Here is a 22,932-nt window from a genome sequence, read left to right as displayed (position 1 = left end):
TGCTCATGTCAAATGAAAAATTGCATATGCAATTTCACACTTTAATATTAAATTTATTAATCGAAACAAATGAAGCTCTCTAGGTTGAGACTAATTATTTCAGCCAAAAAGGACTGAGAATAATGCCAACCAGATCTCCATGTTGACTATTAATAAAGCTCCTACTGTCGAGATCTTTTTTTTTCAAGATCCACGGTTTTATATTTGTTTGATGTAAATTATGTATGGTTTTGTTACTGTACGTGGCAACACCTGGCGCAGGCTTAGTGTATCTGTAATTCTGTCACAGGAATAGCATCCATCTATCCAATATGTAGAAATAACAAATACACTACATGTACACATGTTAGATGCTTACAATACAGAATGTTAAGCAGTGTCTGGTTTCGTCATCTATAACTTAGATATCAACCTATAGTTCTGGAATTTTAAAAATTTATTTACATATAAAACAATCTCAAAAGTAATTTCGATTTTCAACACACCCTGTGTGTGTGTATAGTTTTATAGACAAGGTCTATAAGAGCAAGGAGTATTGCAGTTATGAAATACTCAATAGGTGTTAACCTAGAGCTATATCTAGAAAAGGTGAGGTTAATTTTTGAAATTATCAAATTTACATGAGGGGGGGGGGACATAACAAAATTCAATTTTTTCATGTACGGTCGTTTCAGAAACAATATTTATTTATTCGATATTTACAAAAATAAAAACATCAAGAAATAATTAAAATATTTCCAGATATCGTCTACTCATCAGCATAAAAGTGGGGTGAGGAGGTATGAACTTTTTTTTTTTTTTTTTTTTAACAAGTTTATCTAGTTGTTGAATCTTTTATGCTGATGAAGAGACAATATCCGGAAATATTTTAATTATTTCTCAAAGCTTTTATTTTTATTTGTAAACATTAAAAGGATATAGTTTCTGAAACGATCATGCATGAAAAAATCCAATTTTATGTCCCTCCCCCATGGAAACTTGACAATTTCAAAATTATTAATCTCACCTATGGAATTATTAAACATGAAAAAAAAAAAAAAAAAAAAAAAAAAAAACACCAATATTGTTTATGTCTATGAACGTTTCATTTTTATTGTTCAAAACGAGCTTATTAAATTCATTCTAAATAAATATTGCAAAAAACTTGAGTCAGCACTAATTATAAACTGACACAAACAATTTGAGATTGTCGGACTGACTTCCTCATCTTGGTTTTTATAGTCACGTTTCGGCAGTTTTGCCCTCCGGCCTTCATCAGGTGTTTTGTATCGAACTGGGGAACCGTTTGTTAGGAGTCTCGAACCCAACCCTTTATTATTATTACGGGGGTACCGTGTTCGGACTCCTAGTGACATATGGCCGAATGATCCTAGACGTATCAAAGTTTACAGTTACCCAAAGGTGCTTAGTTCAATCCTGAACGAAGGCAGTGAGAAGTAACATTCAAAACAGAATCAGCAACTATGTCCCAGAGCCTAGCTGGAGTCCGAACGCATAATAATAAAGGGTTGGGTTCGAGACTCCTAACAAACGGTTCCCCAGTTCGATACAAAACACCTGATGAAGGCCGGAGGGCAAAACTGCCGAAACGTGACTATAACAACCAAGATGAGGAAGTCAGTCCGACAATCTCAAATTAAAACACCCCATCTCAAAAATACAGACAATTACTGACACAAACAATATAATGGCTTCTACAATCTACTTTAACTAGCAAAATACATGAACAAAAACTTATTTTTACATCACATTCCCAATAATACTTATTTACAAACAAAAAAATAAACGGATTCATTCTACTACATAGACCACCACACATTTTGAAAATGAATGTTTTCTTCAAATCAGCCATCTTTATAAAGTGTTTCAACAACATGAAGCGTCAATGAATATTGCTTTCCTATATAAGTATATTTATCAAATGAATATTGCTTTCCTATATAAGTATATTTATCAAATGAATATTGCTTTTTCATACATATTTGTACTAATATATTAGTATAAAAATAGATTAATGGCAAATCTACAGAAACTTTCATGTTTTATTCCATAATATATGCATATATCAGCAAGGAGACATGATGTTGCTCGGAATTGAATGAGGATCAATGAATGTGCCACACTTTCAATATTTCTACCGTCATCAAAATTGTGAAATCGACCATCTTTCAATCAAATCAATTGAATGCATGCTCTAGTCAGAACCCACCGCAGTGCACCAGGTGGAAGCTTCACATGCCTCCCTGCAGTGACTGTCCACAATACATTGTAGTCTACATTGCACTCTTAGAGAAGTACTGTTAATTTTATCAAATCATCTATATATAATGGCTTGAATTGAAGTTTAAAATGTAATAGTCAAGTATCATGATTCACTTGTTCTCTAAACAGAAACATTAATTTTGAATGTGTCTCTTCTTTATCAAAGAACACTGGATTTTATGTTGAACCCTTATCGTGATAAAATTAAAATTGGACTGTTCCTTCTTTAATTGGATTTTTGCGATTGATAATTATTGGTGACATTCAGATACAAAACCTATCTTAGAACACTCCCAGACACAAAGTATATTTGTGTGAAAAAAAAAAAAAAAAAAAAAACCCGACCCAGCCATTTCCGAGTCCATAAAGAACAAATTCACAAAGTGCCTATTATACACACACAAATACTACAGAGTACATGTCATGTTCTGACATCAAAAATTAATTGGAAGTATCAATAAGTCAATGAATTGCTATTTCATAATTATAAATTTCTACAAAATATAAAAGGGTAAACTTACACTAAAAAGAATTGGTTTACCAATACCAGCGTTGGCATCACACAGGAAATGGATCTTGCTGTTAGGATGAGTTCCAGCTATGTAAAATCAATATGCATATAAACATTAATGTAAAATGAAAATCATGAAAATGATTTCATATGTCTCATGTTCGATAAATCTGTCATAACATGACATCACATTTCAGCAACAGGACTTCTAATAAATTAAAAATTTACATTTTTAAATCTTCCTCAAGAGTTGTAATTTACATACGATTTTGTATAGTTAAAAATTTTACTTAATGTTTATAAGATTTTTATAATATCTACATTTTATATATGTATGTACATGGGGTTCACTATTAATTAACCAATCATTATAAATTTGAGAACACAGCTGCTAGATATAAGGGGTCCAATTGTGGAGGATATTTAGTTTAACATAACAGTGACAAAAAGAGGGTGGTAGCTTTTTATGAAAATTCAGACATCACTGATTTTTGTGAAATTTTAATAGTTTTTAGGCATCAATAAATTTTCCAAATTTCACTTTGAAATATATTCAAGGATTTTTGGACCAAGTAAAGATTAGATACCTTGTAGCAGAAGATGAAGATTGGCGAACATTTCAAGTGACACCGGTTTGACCTTGACATTGCCGGTGGTTGGTTGTAAACACGTCAAATAGCAGACATGGTCGAATGTTCGTGAGCAAGATTTAAAATATATTTACAAAACTTTAAGATTTAAAAGAAAATCTATATTTATAAAACTTTAATATATTAAATATTTACAAAAATTAAGGATCAAACACTTTCTATTTACACAACTTTAACAAAAACGTATTTAAACAAAATATATTTAAAATGGGTGTCTTTCTGAATGCATTTTTTTAAAATATATTCACAGAACTTTAATAAAACTAATTATAATAAAAATAAAAATGCGCTTTATTAATTACAAAACATTAACTGAGAATTTCAGATGCTAAAACTTGTATTTAATTTGCCCTTGTGGAGAAGTAAGCAAATAGTAAATTTTTTTTAAAATAAAAATTATGAAAAGATTTTCATCTTGTGATACATTTCATCTTTATAAAAATAAAAGTTATAAAAAGACGTGAATAAAATATATTTTTTTAAATCTCAATTGTTTATACTTGTTGCTTATGTGTTATTTTATTATGCATAACTGCCTAGGTCTAGAAAGATTACTCCATTGACCACCGACATCTATCGCACTTTCATTAAATATTGAAATGTATTAAACACCCACCCACACACACATACACACACACTGTACATAAAAATCAATCTTGGTCACAAAACCCCACAAAAATCCAAACAAGCCAGTTATTTTATTTGTTTTTGCCATTAAAAAGTTTGTTTTGAATAATTTTATTTCAAAGTTTTTAAAAATGTATTTTTTTAATAGAGAGAAGAGATCTGCGTCCAAAATTCTCAGTTATATTGGTTTTTAATGCTCGTTCTTTTAGTTATTTCTTTATTTTTATAATTATTGGTTTTATTAAACAGTTCTGTAAATATATTTAAAAAAAAAAAAAAAAAAAAACGCATTCAAAAAGACACCCATTTATTTAAATATTTTGTTTAAAGACGTTTTTGTTACTTACATTAAAAAGTTTTGTGCAAGTAGAAAAGTTTTTTTTTTAATCCTTAAAAGTTTTGTAAATATATTTTTAAAAATCTTGCTCGCGAACATTCGACATTGTCAAGGTCGAACAATTGGTGTCACTTGAAATGTTCGCTAATCTTCGTCTTCTGCTACAGGTCCAGATTAGTAAGGAGAATATAGGGGACAACGTTCCATTTGAAAATTCAAATAGATCAAATTTTCATTGAATTTGATATTCAAACAAGGCTCCATGAGTTTTCATTTCTTAAATTTCAAACATTTTCTAAAATCAAAATTAATAGATTTTTATCAAATTTTGAATACGGATTCTAGATATGAGAATAATATATCTGGATTTTAACCTTTTTAAAAGGTAAATCATTCATTTTCCTTGTCCTGGGATGAGTATTCTTCCAGTTTATATTATAAGTATGCTTTGCCTGTCTGACAATCAGCTAAATGTCTTAAAACTAGTAGATTGTACTTAATGGATCTTTGAAATGTAAATATTTGAATTTTCAAAATTAGAGGTTGTGCAGATTATGCCGCTAAAAACCTTTTAAATACTCAAAAGAAACAAAAATTTGGGGGAAATTGATGTCTGTCACTATTGATAAAACATTTTTATAAAATTATGAATTTCCATGAAAGATGTCCACCTTTGTCTGTTGGCACAAAACTAAATATAGCCTACATTTCAACCTCTTTGTGCTCTAAACTTCATAACCAATTAGTACAGTATCGAATTCTATACATACAAATATATAAACATGTACACTAAAACATTAACAGAGAGAAAAAATAATTTGTGATCAATTGTATATTTTAAAGAAATAAAATATTAACTAGGAAATAGCTCAAAGAAATAACATCTTAACTTTCTAAAGAAATGGCAGAAACAATACCTCCGATCCATAGTGGAATGGGGACAAAAATGGATGGTCACTTTCAATGCTGCCAAGACTAAACTTGTTTCCTTCAATAATTACAAGAAAACCTCCTTACCACCAATAGCAATGGCCAATGACTATCTGAAAGTACATTTCACAAGAAACACTCGACTAGCTGAAAACACTATCAATAATTCTCCCCACTCTTTATCTGTGCCTAAACCTAAACAGATTCCATGATCAAAGCTTTCTTAGAACTGCACGCCTGTGGAATTGTCTTCCGTTTTCCTGCTGTCTATAATATGGTTGTCTTCAAGTCCAACGTGACCAAGTTTCTGATGAGCCGTTCCACTTAAGTTAACAAATTTACCGAACTTCCATTACTATTGATTACTATATTGTCCTTTTGACTACTCTACACTCTTTAACCCTTATCCTTGAGTGGCCTATCGGCCTAGATAAGTGGTGACGTCTATGTAAAAAAAAAAAAAAACCCCATCTTTTAAACTCCTCGGCCTAACATTCACAGGAAACATGAGTTGAAACAATTACATTGAGAACATTACCAGGACCGCTGCAAAGAAGGTGGGTTCTCTCTATCATACTAGAAAGCTATAACCACCCGAAAGTATCCTGCACCTCTATAAGGCCACCATTCGCCCATGTATGGAGTATTGTCATATTTGGGCTGGTGCATCTGCCACTAGTCTCTCGCTCCTAGACAAGGCTCAAGAGTCGCTAATCTGATAGGTCTTGAACTAAGTGTCAAAAACTGAAAAATATTGAATAATTCGACCCCCTGTTTTTCCAAACTTATAACTACTCAAAAATGCAATTCAAACCCTACTTTTTTTTTTTCAATTAAAAAGGAGCAAGGACCAAGGTTCATTTAAAAAAGGTTTTAAACTTCAGACTTTACAGGTAAATTTCTAAAACACTACTTTTTGTTTTAAATTTGAATATATTATTTATTGATCTTTTATCTTCAATTTGTGATATATAAAACTTTGGTGAGTAAATTAATTATTAACTTTTTAATAGACATTTCAAAATGGGGGGGGCGTGAATTAAAAAAAAAAAAACGTTTGTTTAAAATATATTCGGTTTATTGGGAAGAGCATAAAATTTCACATTGACCCTGAAAATATTGTAAAAATAGAATCAATAGAAAAATTGACAGACTTTTAAAGTTTAAAAATTGAAAGATACTGAACTCGTAAAATTCAATTAATTTCATTACTGTTTTTTAAAAAATAAAAAATATCTCTTACTTTTTATACAACTTTAATAGTTTATTTTGGAAGTATAACCCATAAAGAAAATAAACCCACTTTTAAAAGAAGTTACGAGTTTTTTATATTTTATTCGCAGTTTCGTGTTAAGGGTGTTAAAAATTCCTACAAAAATTCTGATACACCTAGTCCTGAACTGTCAGCTAAACTTTAGCCTCTGTCCCATCAACAAAATGTTGCATCTCTCTGCCTGTTCTACAAGTACTTTAACGGTGAATGCTCTGACGAACTGCAAGCACTTGTGCCCCCTCGACGTAAATACCAACAAACCCGATAAGCAGCTAAATCCCACCCCTTCACAGTAGAGATCCCTAGATGTAAGAGAGCCTTTTACTCCAGTAGTTTCTTCCCTAGAACAGCTAGACTTTGGAATTCCCTTCCAGGTCCCTGCTTCCGACTGTACTGACATGCAGAAGTTCAAGTGCAATGTGAACCGACATCTTGCTGCCCAACTTCCTACACAGTACCCCTGATGCTTATGTCCCTGATAGTAGCCCCCTACAACAAAGTGGCAATGAGCCTTGTTTGGGGGGGGGTGAAAATGTAATAAAATTAACAGAAAAGGGAATGCAAACAGATTATTAAAATGGATTATCATAAAGATTATAAGAAAGGATTGCAAAATAAATACTTCAAAGAAGAGTTAGGATTGAAAAAAAAATTCTAAAACAAATGATTTTGAACCAGAAAACAATATTTCCATTAAAACAATTGGTGTCTACTTACTGGTTTCATTGCATTCTTGTTGGTTTTTATAACTCAACGTGACAAGATCTGTTTGCATTGAAAACATGGCTTTGTGTACATCCCCAAAGGAGATCTCAGCACCAGTAGAATCAACATGACAAACACCTGAAGAATTACAAGCATTATGTTGGTTACTGGTTGCAGCACAAACACTCAACTTGTAAAAGCCATAACGATTAGGAATCTGAAAGATAAAAATATATTTAAAACCTTTTTTATACAATAAAAAAAATTGCAAAAATAAAATTTCTAGAGATACCACAAAAAGATCATTTAAAGAGTGAAATATTCAAGTTAAAGAAAATAGTAAAGAGAAATATGGATATTGTTGGATAAAAGTACATTCGTAATGACAACTGCTAGCAACAAATGAACATGCTTGGAAATTATTATAAGAAAGACTGAATAAAGGGACAAAGAAAATCTAAAAATTGCAGAAGCAGTATCTGGACCAGCCATAAGAATTGTGAAAGAAACAGTACAGGAAGTCGTAAGATGAAGGATAAGACTGCAGAATTATCAGGTGTTGTTGCAGAAATATAGAAGAATGTAGGTGAAACAGGCATTGAGATGATCACTGACGACTTTATAAATCAGATCATAAAAGTGGAGGACGGAGTCCAAAAGACTAGGGTCTTAGTATAATTGTGAATCATTATTTGAGCTGAAGATAGAAGGAATTACAGACACTGTAGATAGAGGGTGACAGATCAGATCCTGAAAGTGGTTGAGAGAATTGAATAGCAATTAAAAACCAAGATAAACAGATGAAATGCAGTTTGATTTTATGCTGATATTTATCCTAAGACAATGCAAATGAAGTAATAAAAATATATGCCAAAATATACCTTAGAACTTTTTCAAATTTCAGAACTGTTTTGATCGTTTTAATTAGTTGCAGTTTATAATTAACTGAGTATGGCATAATTATGTTGATGCACCGGTTCCTGTTGGATCACTGAAGGTAAGCAACATTAAGCCTGGTTACTACTAAATCGGTGACCATTTGGGATTTCCAGGTGCTGTATGTGCTCTCCGCTTATCGACGTTGTTGCCAATCATGCTGGACTTCTTGCCACTGGACTCCAATAGTTCCGATTCAGGAAAAGTGTGGGTGGAGATTGCACAACCCTTGCCTCACAATTACATGCAGCTGCCCCTGCAGGGGGTATCCTTTGTCTTTCAAGGCTGAATGGAGGCAATAATTATCTGATCTATGGTTTCTGTACATATCTCTCACCCTCACTCACTATGTTGATTCAACCATTAATATTTCTTCAGGTCTGGTCATTTACAGAACAAGCGACTATTTTCAAGATATTCTAATTTGTGTACATGTGTCTGCACACACACCACAGCCACGTTTGTAAATTAGATGGCAAAATAAGTCTCTTTACTTCTATATTTTAATAATGGAGATTTTCGCAAATGACCAGAGGAAGTATATCATTGCAACTAAGAATAATAAAAAAATTATTCTTGACAACAACGACACTAATAACGAGAACATGAAAGACCTTTTTCAAGTAACGCAAAAAATATCTGAACAAGTATGTCACAGTTTATTAATTTGCAAATGAAATCTAAGTCAAATAGTCATTGTGATCTTTGTTACAGGTAAGTCTAACATTTATACATGTAGAAACTGAATTCTTGGATTCAGGTTTCTGCTGAGGTTTCACATGATATGATCTAAAATGTTTTGGTTTTAAGTTGGTTCAATTCTAGAGTTTCCTTCCAAAATATTTCTAACAATGTCAATCAGCTCGGGTAAAATTTAAAAAATATTGAGCATTTTTTAAACTGGTTTCTCTCCTTTGTTAAAAAAAAAAATTAAAAAAAAAAATTCCTTATCTATTTATTTTTGCTGGTGATGGAGCATCCTAGTGAATACCAGATATTAACTTGCTATTTCGGAGACTCCAGACAAGATCTTTTTAGGATTCTAACCATCTCTCTCAGTGTAATTGCTTGGCTCACCAAGTATATTCACCAGGTATTTTTAGTTATTTTTTATGAGTCCAGTGGTTCCTATGATTACTGGAATTTTTAAAATTTTCCTAAGATTCTAATTTATTTTCATTGCATACATAAGAATTTCCTCTCAACTATTCAGGTGACCTCATTAGAAACACAGACTTCAACTAAGGTTGCTACTCTCTCCCACTAGTACCATATCACTATGTCAGGTTTATTAACTTCATTTTTAAGTATATGACTTATTTCCAATGTTCATTTGTTATATGTTCTCAGGACTTGCTGCTATACTAGATGTTTAATTTTTTGCAGATGGCTTAATGGAGTTACTAGTATCATACTGTGTAGTAATCAACACAGCAAAACCTTACAAGTGGATGTCAAGTGGCCAACGCTCCACTTGTGTGGCAGAATCTGCATTTGTTGTTGAGGCCACTCATTGTAAGAGTATTGATTATCAAGCCTTGATTTTAGGCACCTGCATTTAACATGATAAAGTAAAAGCTTCATTAACAAAAAAATATAGCACATCTTTACAACACAATATTCATCAGATAATGCAATTACTTACAGTCTGAACTCCGGCTTTCTTGAGGGGTGACAGGTCATAATCTGTGAGGCTCCGAGTATCAGTATATGTACAATTGGTTTCTTTATGAGGCGTTGAGACAGGGCATACAACATATGTCTCCCAATTAAAGATGTAAATACAATTATCAAATACTTCAATTAGAACTGGATGACCCTTTATAAAAAGAAAAAGAAAAATGACATTGAGGCAATCATGCATATTATGTACAGTATATTATTGAAATTTTACAATTAAAGTTTTTTTTATAAATAGGGATACAGTTGATTTTAAAAAGTAATGATTTTATTTATTATACCATTTTATTTCTACGCATGACATAAAATAGTTTTATTCAGTACACTTGTCAGTTTTGAAATGAGACTATAGAAAATAATGATCAACACAATCTATAATAAACATAAAAATTATTAATACTAGTAATCTACATAATTATGAAACTCAAATGACCTTGCAACGCATGTTGTAACCCAACATCCGGTTTACGACTTCCGGTTACGCATGCGTACATAAATAATCAACGCAACAATAAAACATTTTTTACTGTGTACGTTTTCAGCATCCCATTTGCTTTTGGTTTTTTTTTGCATTTAAATTATCCAAATAAATTGTTAATACTTTCTGCATTTTTTTTTTACATCGTTCATTTCCGTATCACGTTTAAGTTATCTTAAGGCAATTTTTTTTACAAATAAATCTACTTTAACCCGAGCATTTAATAAGAGCATTTTACAACAGTGATTTACCCACCGCCTTCATTTTTTAAAAAATTTATTCTCCATTTTTTAATACACCCTAAAAACATTCATACATTTTCTTCTACACTACCAACATAAATAACCCCCAAAATTTTTTAATTTGCGTTACAAATAAATAATCAATGCGACAATAAAACATTGTTTTACTGTGTACATTTTCAGCATCCCAATTGTTTTTTAGTGTTTAAATTAAAAAAATATCAAAATTTGAATTTAACTAAAGTATTATGGTATCTGTTCAGTGCACATTTACCTATAAGTATGGCACACCACTTATAATTCAATGGCTATAAGTTTTTTTTCAAAAATAAATTATAAACAGAACGACTCAGAAATCTTTTTTCATTTTAATATACTTTCATAGAAATGTTTGTTATGTCCCAAAAAACTATTTTCTTTACATCACAAGTGTCACGTTCATACATTAATTCCACAGCTAATATAACATACTGACCCAATGGGTCATGGTAATCTAGTATGTCGTTAAAAATTAGCATTAAAAGTAGCGATCTATTTACTTGCTTGTCTGTTTTATTAATACTTTATAATTAATTCGTTGTCTTTGTAAAATATAGGATTCTTAAACAGAGGAATTATAAAATTAAGGCTCTTCATAAGTGTTTTTTCAAGTAAGAATTATCATAGCACTTCACAAGTCTTTCCATTATGTATCTATGAGTCTGCAAGGGAATTTCCAAATATTTTAATAAAATTTCTCTACAGCGTGTGTGCGTTCACATTTTTATAAAGAAAATTGTTTCGAAGATTTCATAAAACAAAACATGTTATGAGTATATTTGTGTAACCAGTATGTTTATTTCTTTCAGATCATTTTTAGATTATTTTTTAGGTCCTGATATTTTGTTATCTTTTCTTCTCAGTTCTATTAAGGCCAAAGTCATTTGGGATTGTGACATAACGAGCACAGTTCTTTTGGGATTGTCCCATATTACAATGTCTGGCTTGATGGCCTTTTTTTTTTATATATCTGCCTTTTTTTATATATCTGCCTTTTTTTATATATCTGCCTGCATGTCTGTCATAGAATACTTTTTCATTTGATGTTACTAGTCGTGGTTCGTGTTCCCAGATATTTGGCGATCTGTCAAGGTGCATCTCTCCACAGACCTTCCAATGGAGGCATTTACGTACTTTGGTGGACAGTGTAAAGACCATCTGCCAATAAATTGGGCATGCAGACATTAGGTTCTCAATCGCTGTGACCATTTACTTTTAGGCCAGCCATTTTTTTTTTTTTTTTTTTTTTTTTTATTCCATTTGTGAGTAAGCCCTTATCTTGACTAGCTACAATGAATCTTTCCTCAAAATGGAAGTTTCCCACTCTTGAGCCATTGGAATGAAGCATCCCTGTCTATATACTCCTGGCTAAGCTCCTCAAGGAACTTTCTTGCTCTTTTATGATGTTCCCATCCTTGCTTTCTTGTATTTATCTTGATTTGCTTTCTCTTTCTTGCAATCTGTGTTGCTGGTTCATCATATACCTTGGCATTATTTTCCAGTATGACACCCCCAAAGTTTTGTAATCGAGGTTTGTTGGGGTAGACATTCATGGTGATCCCTCATTTCCATTGTCATCGAGCTTTTAATGTACTGCTCCATGATTACTATGGTGGCTCGATATGCATGGTTTATTTCAATGAGGCTGAGACCCTCTTTTCATGATCAAAACCCAAATCCTGTCTTTCTGTGTAAAGTAGTGTAGATCATGCATCGGGCTTCAGTCAACAATCATCCACATGGATGGACTACCATAACTAAGTATGTCCATACATTGGTTTCCTTATTCATGGACTTGGATTCCATTTTCTTTTGTTTATTTTTAATTTGTGCAGCTAAAGCTTTTATTACAGCTTGGCTTTCTACTTGAGCTCTCAGCTGCATTGGGTTTTGAAGGGAATATTCGTTTTAAAGTTTATTCACCCCCCCCCCCTTTTTTTTTTTTTTTAATTTTCCTCTGGGCTTTCACATATCAGAAAGGCAGATATCCAGGAAGTTTCTTTTAGGAATTTTTGTATTTTCTGTTGAAGCCTTCTTTTCTAGGTTGGTTCATTTGTTTTGGCCTTGAAGTTTCCCTCTGTTCTCTTTATGTTGAGGCAAAATGTTTCCTCTGCATAAACCATGCTACCCCACACGTTGCATAGTTTATTTCGGTTAGGAATGCATTAGTTGGGACAATTCTTGTGAGAACATTCACTTTTGTAACAAGAATTTTGAAAGCTTGTTACAATTCATTTTCACTAGTCCGAGTCGATCTCTAACAGCCAAACATCATGCTATTTCTATTCTGTTAGTTCTTCCTTCAGCTCCTCCTGATCTGTATCTAGTACCATATGTTCAGGTAGGGCATTGCGGCATTGTATTTGCCTAGGTTTGTTTAGTTGGGATTTTTTCAGGGGGTGAACCCTGGGGAGAGATATCTTTTATTGCATGTTGCCCTTGAGAATACGTCTCCTCTGCGCCGATGTAGAGTTTGGTGAGACCATGTTGAGTGGTTGAGGAGAGGTTGGTTCTGGTGTAATGTGTCTAGGGAGAGGGATGGGGTTGCTTATTGGGCAGAAGTCATCTTCGATCATCAAGCAAACGTTTCTAATCAAGTTGGAAATTTGCTCTATAGTTCTTCTGACATGTGAGCTTTTTTTCTCTTGGAATGCCTTGAAGATTTCTTGACATCTAAGTTTTGAAGGTTTTATTTTTGCGTATTCCATCACCCATATAAGCATCCATTTGTCCTCCCTGCTTTATTGGGTTTGTGTACATTTGCTTGTGTCCCTTTGGCCAAAGTCAACCGTCGCCTCATCAAGAGCCTTTAACTATTGCCTCTTCTCTCTTGTAGGATATTTATCTGTGACACAATCGAAAATAAGTTTTTGACTGTTGTCCCTAATACTGTTTCCTTTGGTAAGAGAGAAGACCTTATTCGAGCCTTGAATATCTTTTTCTTTCTTTCCCCCCCATTTCTCATACCTTGAGTAGTGAAGAATAATTTTCTTCTCCACAGACCACTTTACGAGATTAGTTTTTTTTTTTTTGCAGTCTTTGTTTGGTTAGAGTTGGTTTGGTCTGCTGGAGTATCCAGCTTAGTGTTACTTGTGGTAACATCACTAGAAGGTGCACCGTTGCTTTCTTCATATGACCCAGTGCATAGCCATGCTGAGTGGATCTTTTTATTCTGGGCGACATTCTGCCAGTTTGTGAATTCTGAATTTTTCATTTTAGTTTGAATATTTGGTCAGCTTATTTGAAACTTGAAGTATCCCCATGTCAGAGTTGCTGACAAACTCCTGTACAGAAAGACCAGAGATACCCAAAGTTTGTATCTAATAAGCATTCAAACCCTCAAGTCTTGTTTGTTTAAATTTTCATCACTGTTTTTCCTGGGGATGAGGCATTCTACTGGATGCCAAATGCTCCCATTAGTTTAGTTACTCCAACCAAGAGATCTTTTTAAGATTCTAACCATCCCTTTAAGTGCAATTTGTATTTCTTTTGCACTTGGTTCACTGAGTATATTCACCACAGTTTTTGAAATTCTTTTTCATTAGCCCAGTTGCTCTTACAACTTGTGTGATTGATACCTTCTTAAGATTCTAGTTTTTCAGGTCACACATGTCCTTGGTATTTTGTTATTTTCTCCTCTGCTGTTAAGACCAGCATCATTAGGGACACTTCAACTAAGGTTGCCACATTCTCCTTGTCGCATGTCACTACGTCAGGCTTAATAGCCACATTTTCTAGGTATGCAGCTGTAGGAATTTCGTAGTCATAGTGGATGGTGTACGACTTATTCCCAACTGTTTTTTCTGGTAAACATGTTCTCAGGATTTGCTACAACATGGGATATTCTCTCGTGTGCTCTCGCACAAATATGCAAATTTAGTGAAAAATGTATTTTATAAAAACAGGCCACTGAAGCAGATAAGAGATGTGAAAACGAGTCTACAGAAAGTACTGACGGACGATGCTGCTGCAGTGAGCTGAAGTTTTGTGTGCTCTTTTTTTTCTCTGCAACATCAACTATTTCGGCATACATTTTTTACCATGGACGGATTCAACCTGAAGTTTGACGGATCCCCAGCTTGTCCTTCGATGGTTGAATGGCTGGAGAAGGCCAAGCGCATTGGCCGGTTGTGCAAAATTAAGGATCCAACTATGGTCATCCCATTGAGGCTCACTAAGGGGGCTTATGCCGTGTACCAGCAGCTTGACGGTGCAAACGATCAAATATTGGCATGCGCCTTTTTGTCTGGGCTCCCGGATGACGCCAGTTGGCTGTTGTGGGCGTCGACAAAGATCAATGAGCTTGGGTTGGAGGAGTTGTTAACTAGAGCCCGAAACATCCTAAAGGATGATGTGGAGCAAGTCGCGGCAGCGGTTGATGCACTGGAATCGCCTACAGAGAACCCATGGTGCTACAAATGTGGTGGCCCCAACCACTTTGCCAGAGTCTGCAGAAGCGGTGCGAAGTGCACCCCGAACTATGAAACATGGAAACGAGGACGCTGTCACTAATGCAACAAGCCAGGCCACGTAGCACAGAATTGTCCAGGAAACGAGCAAGGGAGGAAGCCGCGGCGCAACACCCTCCCCAAAGCGACGTTGTATATCAACATTTTTGTGAACAAGAGCCTCATGTCTGCCCAGGCGCTGAAAGAACACAGAGCTTCGGGCTGTTGGGCAAGGAGCCAGAGCGCCTGCAAGATGGAGCAAAAGTTCTTGGCTTGCATGTGAGCGGCAGCACAGATGGGCTTTGCTGGGGAAGAGGTGGTGACATCCCGGAAATTCCATCCAACATCATGTGTCAGTGTTTTTTCCATCTGCGGAAAACTGGAGGGCCACTTGCCTGTGGGTGGGTGGCTCCGGGTGGCGGTGGCAGCCATAAAGCGATGTGCGACTTTCATGTCAATAGGATGGGACAATGAGGTGCGCGATCCCTCTCTGTGAAGCATGCTGGTGGAAGCTGTGGCCAGAGTGACAGAGGACGACCCCATGCGAGGGATCTGGTGCGCAGTGACTGATATCAGTAGCCTCCACGGAGATGAAGCCTTCCCCGACCATCAGGCGGTGGATGAGAGCGCATGCGAAGACGAGAGCAGCACTGTCCCCTTTCGCAGAAGCACCCGACGGCAGCGATCGCCATCCCCCTGCCGTCTCTGATCATGAGCAGGGGGGAGTGTGGAGAAAGAAGTGGCTTACCGTTAAAGCGGCTGCGCGTTTGTGCATGAAAAGCACAAATTGAGAATCAAGATGGCACCCGCATGCGTTTATGTGGAAAAAAAGTCTCGTGGAATCTCGTACCCTGATTCCATAAATAACGAGGAAAGGAAAGCAGGAGGACAGACGAGTTTTACTCACTAAAGCGAACGCGTGGTCCCAATGCGCCTCACTGGGGGAGCATATTCAGTATACCAGCAGTTGGCTGATGAGAAGAAAACAGATTTTGCCTGTATCAAGCGCACCCTTTTTACAGCATTTGCGTTAGATCCAGTTACTGCATGGAAGAAATTCATGGCCCAAAAATTACATGCCGGGGAAACGGTGAATGTGTATCTGGTTGAGCTAAAAAAGCTATCGGTCCTTTTTGGAGGGATGTCAGACAAAGGCTTGGTGTGCGCCTTTGTTGCAGGATTACCTAAGAGTATGGAAGATCTGCTCCGTGCCTCATCCCAAGTGGACAAGATGGACATATCGGAAGTATTGGCGTGGGCACGAGCAATACTAAAGAAAAGCCCTAACACTATAGACCAAGCGGCAGCTGTACAACCACAGGTTGGATTGCAGGACCTGGGCGCAGCTACAACCTGCTATAAGTGTGGAGGACCCAACCATTTGGCCCGTGATCGCCTTTCGTCACCTCAATCAACTCGGAAACTTGACGAGTCGCAGTGCTACAAGTGCAAAAAATGCGGACACCTGGTCCGCACCTGTCCGGGAAACGGGCAAGGGCAAGAAGCTACAGCGCCAGTCTTCTCCCATATCGCCACTGAGCAGGGCGCTACCCACTGTAAGCATACACATTAATGGAAGCGAGCGCCTCGTGCTTGTGGACACTGGGTGCACCCAGACTCTCGTAAGCAAGATATGCTGTGCCACTTGGAAAGCAGAGAGAATTCCGGTACTAACTGTAGGCGGAGGTTCACTAGCCTCTTGTGGGGTGAGCATTATCCGCACAAGCATCAACGACGGGCCTGCAGTAGCCGTGCGAGCCCTGGTTGTGGAGGGAGAGCTTCTCGGGTACGACCTACTCCTGGGTATGGACTTGATTACACAACTGGGTGGAATTACTGTGGACAGAACCGGCAAGGTACAGTTCTCCTGATGTGAGGAACATGTTTGTGCTGCCATAACTCTCGACGAGCCTGACTTTCATGCTGAGTATGATAGAAACACCAATGCATGGACGGCGTCTTGCAAGTGGTCAAACGATCAGCCACCACTATCCTTGCGGAACCGGTTATCGGAATATCCCCCACCAGGGAACAGTATGAAGAAGAACTGCAAACGTGGATCGACAATGGCTGGCTTCTTCCATACCCAGAGGATGAGCTTGGCCCCCCCCCCCCGCGAAGGCCGATTCCTTGATGGCCGTTGTACAATAGACCAAACAAAAGGTCCGCCCCGTCCTAGACTACCGTGAGCTCAATGAGCATGTCGACCCATATACGGCAAGGGCTGATGTGTGTGCACTCAAATTAAGGGAGTGGCGACAGAAGGGATCGAACGTGGCAACTCTGGACCTACGCAGGGCCTATCTGCAAATACGCATCGAGAAGAAATTGTGGCCATTTCAGACTGTGGAAATTGGAGGAACCCGATATTGTCTAACCAGGCTAGGGTTCGGTCTAAATGTGGCACCAGGCATTATGACAGCAATCATGCATGCTATCCAGCAGCAAGATGAGGGAGTGCAACAGGCAACATCCTCATACATCGATGATATATTCGTCAATGAGAGCCTCATGTCAGCGCAATCGGTTAGAAAGCACTTTGAGAGCTTTGGACTGACATGTAAGGAACCAGAGTGTCTGTGCGATGAAGCAAAAGTTCTCGGCCTGCACGTGCGCAATAGCAAGGAGGGACTTTGCTGGAGAAGAGGAAGTCGCGTCCCCAAGGTCCCATCAAACATCACTTGACGAACAGTGTTTTCGCTTTGTAGAAAGATGGTAGGCCATTTCCCTGTGTGCGGTTGGCTCAGGGTGGCCGCGGCGGCCATAAAAAGACGTGCAACAGCCGTGTCGTCGGGATGGGACGATGCAGTACACGATGTCACCCTAAAGAGCACGGCTGACGACACGAGCATCGAGTGAGATGTTAATTCGAAGACGGCTTGCCACCTTGGTCGACACCATCACAGTACGACCTGACTGTGGACGTGGTGTTGATCAACAGAGCAGATGCTCTGACAAGAGTCCCTCAACGATACTTGTACCGCCATGACGTAGACAAACCCGACAGGCAGCTAAATCCCAACCCCACACAGTAGAGATCCCTAGATGTAAAAGATCTTTCTACTCCAGTAGTTTCTTTCCCAGAACCGCTAGACTCTGGAATTCCATTCCAGGTCCCTGCTTCCCCACCTGTACTGACATGCAGAAGTTCAAGTATAACGTGAACAGACATCTTGTTGTCCAAATCCCAACATAGTACCCCAGTAGTTGTTGCCCCTGATAGTTGCCCCCGACACCAAAGTGGCAATGTGCCTTGTTTGGGGTGAAAATGTAATAAAAAAAATAAATAAATAAAATAAAAAATTTAATCTTTTAATCTATTAACTTAATCTATTAACTTAATCTATTAACTTAATCTATTAACTTAATCTATTAACTTAATCTATTAACTTAATCTATTAACTTAATCTATTAACTTAATCTATTAACTTAATCTATTAACTTAATCTATTAACTTAATCTATTAACTTAATCTATTAACTTAATCTATTAACTTAATCTATTAACTTAATCTATTAACTTAATCTATTAACTTAATCTATTAACTTAATCTATTAACTTAATCTATTAACTTAATCTATTAACTTAATCTATTAACTTAATCTATTAACTTAATCTATTAACTTAATCTATTAACTTAATCTATTAACTTAATCTATTAACTTAATCTATTAACTTAATCTATTAACTTAATCTATTAACTTAATCTATTAACTTAATCTATTAACTTAATCTATTAACTTAATCTATTAACTTAATCTATTAACTTAATCTATTAACTTAATCTATTAACTTAATCTATTAACTTAATCTATTAACTTAATCTATTAACTTAATCTATTAACTTAATCTATTAACTTAATCTATTAACTTAATCTATTAACTTAATCTATTAACTTAATCTATTAACTTAATCTATTAACTTAATCTATTAACTTAATCTATTAACTTAATCTATTAACTTAATCTATTAACTTAATCTATTAACTTAATCTATTAACTTAATCTATTAACTTAATCTATTAACTTAATCTATTAACTTAATCTATTAACTTAATCTATTAACTTAATCTATTAACTTAATCTATTAACTTAATCTATTAACTTAATCTATTAACTTAATCTATTAACTTAATCTATTAACTTAATCTATTAACTTAATCTATTAACTTAATCTATTAACTTAATCTATTAACTTAATCTATTAACTTAATCTATTAACTTAATCTATTAACTTAATCTATTAACTTAATCTATTAACTTAATCTATTAACTTAATCTATTAACTTAATCTATTAACTTAATCTATTAACTTAATCTATTAACTTAATCTATTAACTTAATCTATTAACTTAATCTATTAACTTAATCTATTAACTTAATCTATTAACTTAATCTATTAACTTAATCTATTAACTTAATCTATTAACTTAATCTATTAACTTAATCTATTAACTTAATCTATTAACTTAATCTATTAACTTAATCTATTAACTTAATCTATTAACTTAATCTATTAACTTAATCTATTAACTTAATCTATTAACTTAATCTATTAACTTAATCTATTAACTTAATCTATTAACTTAATCTATTAACTTAATCTATTAACTTAATCTATTAACTTAATCTATTAACTTAATCTATTAACTTAATCTATTAACTTAATCTATTAACTTAATCTATTAACTTAATCTATTAACTTAATCTATTAACTTAATCTATTAACTTAATCTATTAACTTAATCTATTAACTTAATCTATTAACTTAATCTATTAACTTAATCTATTAACTTAATCTATTAACTTAATCTATTAACTTAATCTATTAACTTAATCTATTAACTTAATCTATTAACTTAATCTATTAACTTAATCTATTAACTTAATCTATTAACTTAATCTATTAACTTAATCTATTAACTTAATCTATTAACTTAATCTATTAACTTAATCTATTAACTTAATCTATTAACTTAATCTATTAACTTAATCTATTAATTTAATCTAGTAGCTATTAACCTTATACCTACACCCATTCATACATACCCCAAAGCTTTCTACTCATAACATGTGAATAACCAGATCTTCCAATCTTACTTTGATGAGTGCAACTACATAACAGATACTAACTACCTTTGATACTAATGCGATTAACTAACTACTCATGAGGGGGGGGGGTAGAAATAGTTTACTTTGAAACCAGGTTTGGGGCAAACCCTCTCAGTGTTGGACCCATAGATCTCATCAGGTCATCTAGAAGGAAAACTGATGTCAAACCTGTGCCATTGTGATCATACATCTTGGCACCAAACGAGGGAGAGAGGCCTCCTCAGTCCTGGTCGACAACCTCTAGGGCTAGTGACTCGATCAAACCACTGGTATGCTTAAGTAGGCTTTGCCTACCACCCAGCTTCCATACTCCATTTTTTGTTTATTAGTAAGGAGCAGAGGTGCAATCACAGGGACTCGGATGCTCAGTGATTGGCCTGGTTTTCTGACTAGGGCAATGAATGCTGTCCCCCACTCCTACCTCATTCCCTTCCCCTTAACTGGGGGTGCTTGTTTACCATGTATGCTAACACGATTGGACTGGGCCACTTTTGTCCAACAGGTTTGATGGTACCAGTTGGACAGTTTGTCTGGCTGCTGTATTCTGACTAACAGTACAGGAGCCCTAACTCTTTGGTAGCGCTTAGAGCAGCTGCTCTATCAGTTGTATAATATCGGGATGATTATAGTGTCATGTGACACATAAAAAGGGACTCTACAATCATTTCCGGTGGGCATTTTCGTCCTTAGGAATGTGGCCTCAAGGAGTTGGCTGGTGATCTACTTATGTGGCATGGTGGCTGCAATGTACATCCACTTTGCCTAGCACTCCTCACCCTAAACTTAAATTATAAAAATAACAGCTCAATCCAAAATAACAAACCAGACGTACACTCGAACGCTTCGCCTCCTCCCTTGAGCCTTGCATTTACAAATATCTGTGGACTTAGACGAGGTAGAATCATTTTTCCTAGCAAACTCCCCAAATATCTTAGCGCTAAATGAAACTAACTTGCATGCCTCCATCCCCTCTAACCACTTTAACATATCTGGTTTTCTCCCATTTTGTCATAAGGACTGACAGACATGCACGAACTTTGAGTCTATTCATAACACCCTCCCCATGACTAGGCAATCTAAATCAGAATCATGTGCTTTAGACTAACTTTACAACATATCGTTATCTACTTATACTTTCTAAATCGCTCTCATCATCGTTATCTACTTATACTTTCTGAATCGCTCTCCCTCAACTCAAGACTGTACTCTAATCAATCACGTCTGAGAGCATAGATGTAGCACTTCTCCTAGACACTAGCACCCAAATACATGTATTTGGTGACTAATATCCACCACAGTAATTGGTTTGGTTTCTCTAACTACACCGATACAGCTGGTAGCATCACACATTTCAATATACCATTCCTTGACACAGACCCATCTCGCAGATCATCAGGGCCAACAAGATTCACTTCTGGACCTGTTTCTGACCACAGTTCCTGAGCATTGTATAACAAATGCCATCTACGCAATTCTGATCACACTGTGATAATGATAGACATTACCCTAAACTCTCAGCCCCAAGTTGAAGAGCCACTGCTTCATGGAGAAATATCTTTTCTCTCCCTGTTGAACAATGTGCAAATGAGACCAATGAATGGTTCAAAGCAATTGAAGCAAATCTTCCCCACACGTGAGTTCTATAGAAAACCCCACTCTCCCCAATGGTTTACTTCTACTTGCGCAGCTGCCATTGCTCAAAGGCAGCATGCACACCACACTTATCCAGCATAAATCCAGTACAAATAGACAAAAGTATATAGACGCTAGAAGTCATTGTAAGAAGGAAATAACTATAGCCAAGAGAGAATATACTGAAACCACCAGAAAACATTGAAGCACAAAAATTAGGAACTCTTTATTTTTGGAAAATCAATAACAACGTAGTAAATAATGGGTAATCAACAATCCCCCACTATCCAGCAATCTTGTTTGCACGCCAAACAAGGCTAATCTGCTTGCCCGTTGGTTTGCCTCCAACTCTACTTTGGACCCAGCAAACCACTCCCTCCCGGATTTTCCACTGCAGACAAACCACACTAAATTATCTAAAAATCACCCCCTCTCAAGTACATGACATCATAAAAAAACCTAGACACGTCAAAAGCATGTGGACCTGATCTTACTCCAGCTGTAAGATTAAAAAAATGCTCTGCTGAAGTTGCTCCTGAAGCTCAGCAACAAATGTCTTAGTGAATCTTGTTTTCCTGACTGCTGGAAAATTGCTTCTGTGGTACTAATTTACAAGAATTCTGGCAAAAGAACTGACCCATTAAATTATCGCCCCATTAGCCTCCTCTCTTTTTGCAAAAATATTTTAGTCCATAAATAACTAAGCTCTAGTCCGCCACTCCCATAGTTGCTAAACTTCTCTCCGACCAACAGTATGTTATTAGGCAAGCCCATTCTATTGCAGATATCCTAACTGTATTCTCTGAATGTATATACCATGCACTGGATAAAGCAGGGGAGGCAAAGGTTGTAGCCCTAGATATATCTAAGGCCTTTGACAGGGTATGGCACAATGGTTTTCGCATGAAAATCAAATCCTATGGTATTATTGGACGAATACTTAATTAAATCCTCCTTAAATAAAAGAATCTAGGTTGTCATCGATGGTTGTATGTCAAAACAATACAATATAAATGCGGGTGTAAATCCTTGGACCTCTTATTCCTGATGTTCATAAATGACTTCCCTGA

At 35.7% G+C, this 22,932-nt stretch overlaps 1 protein-coding gene across 3 annotated transcripts in view; it reads right to left on the bottom strand.

The window, feature by feature from the left end:
• Window positions 1-22,932, bottom strand: part of LOC145291983 (cation-independent mannose-6-phosphate receptor-like) — a 268,904-nt gene that overhangs the window by 54,036 nt on the left and 191,936 nt on the right. For all 3 annotated transcript variants that reach the window (XM_080137940.1, XM_080137937.1, XM_080137939.1), the window contains exons 30-32: window positions 9,877-10,050; window positions 7,308-7,512; window positions 2,784-2,860 (exon numbers count right to left, since the gene is read on the bottom strand). In XM_080137940.1, the coding sequence (XP_079994066.1) occupies window positions 2,784-2,860; window positions 7,308-7,512; window positions 9,877-10,050 (456 nt within the window). The remainder of the gene's footprint in view (window positions 1-2,783; window positions 2,861-7,307; window positions 7,513-9,876; window positions 10,051-22,932) is intronic.

This window comes from Euprymna scolopes, chromosome 13 (assembly GCF_053919585.1).
Source record: "Euprymna scolopes isolate OS-2025 chromosome 13, ASM5391958v1, whole genome shotgun sequence".
NCBI classification, from domain to species: Eukaryota; Metazoa; Mollusca; class Cephalopoda; order Sepiida; family Sepiolidae; genus Euprymna; species Euprymna scolopes.
This window is presented reverse-complemented; position numbering and strand designations above follow the sequence as displayed.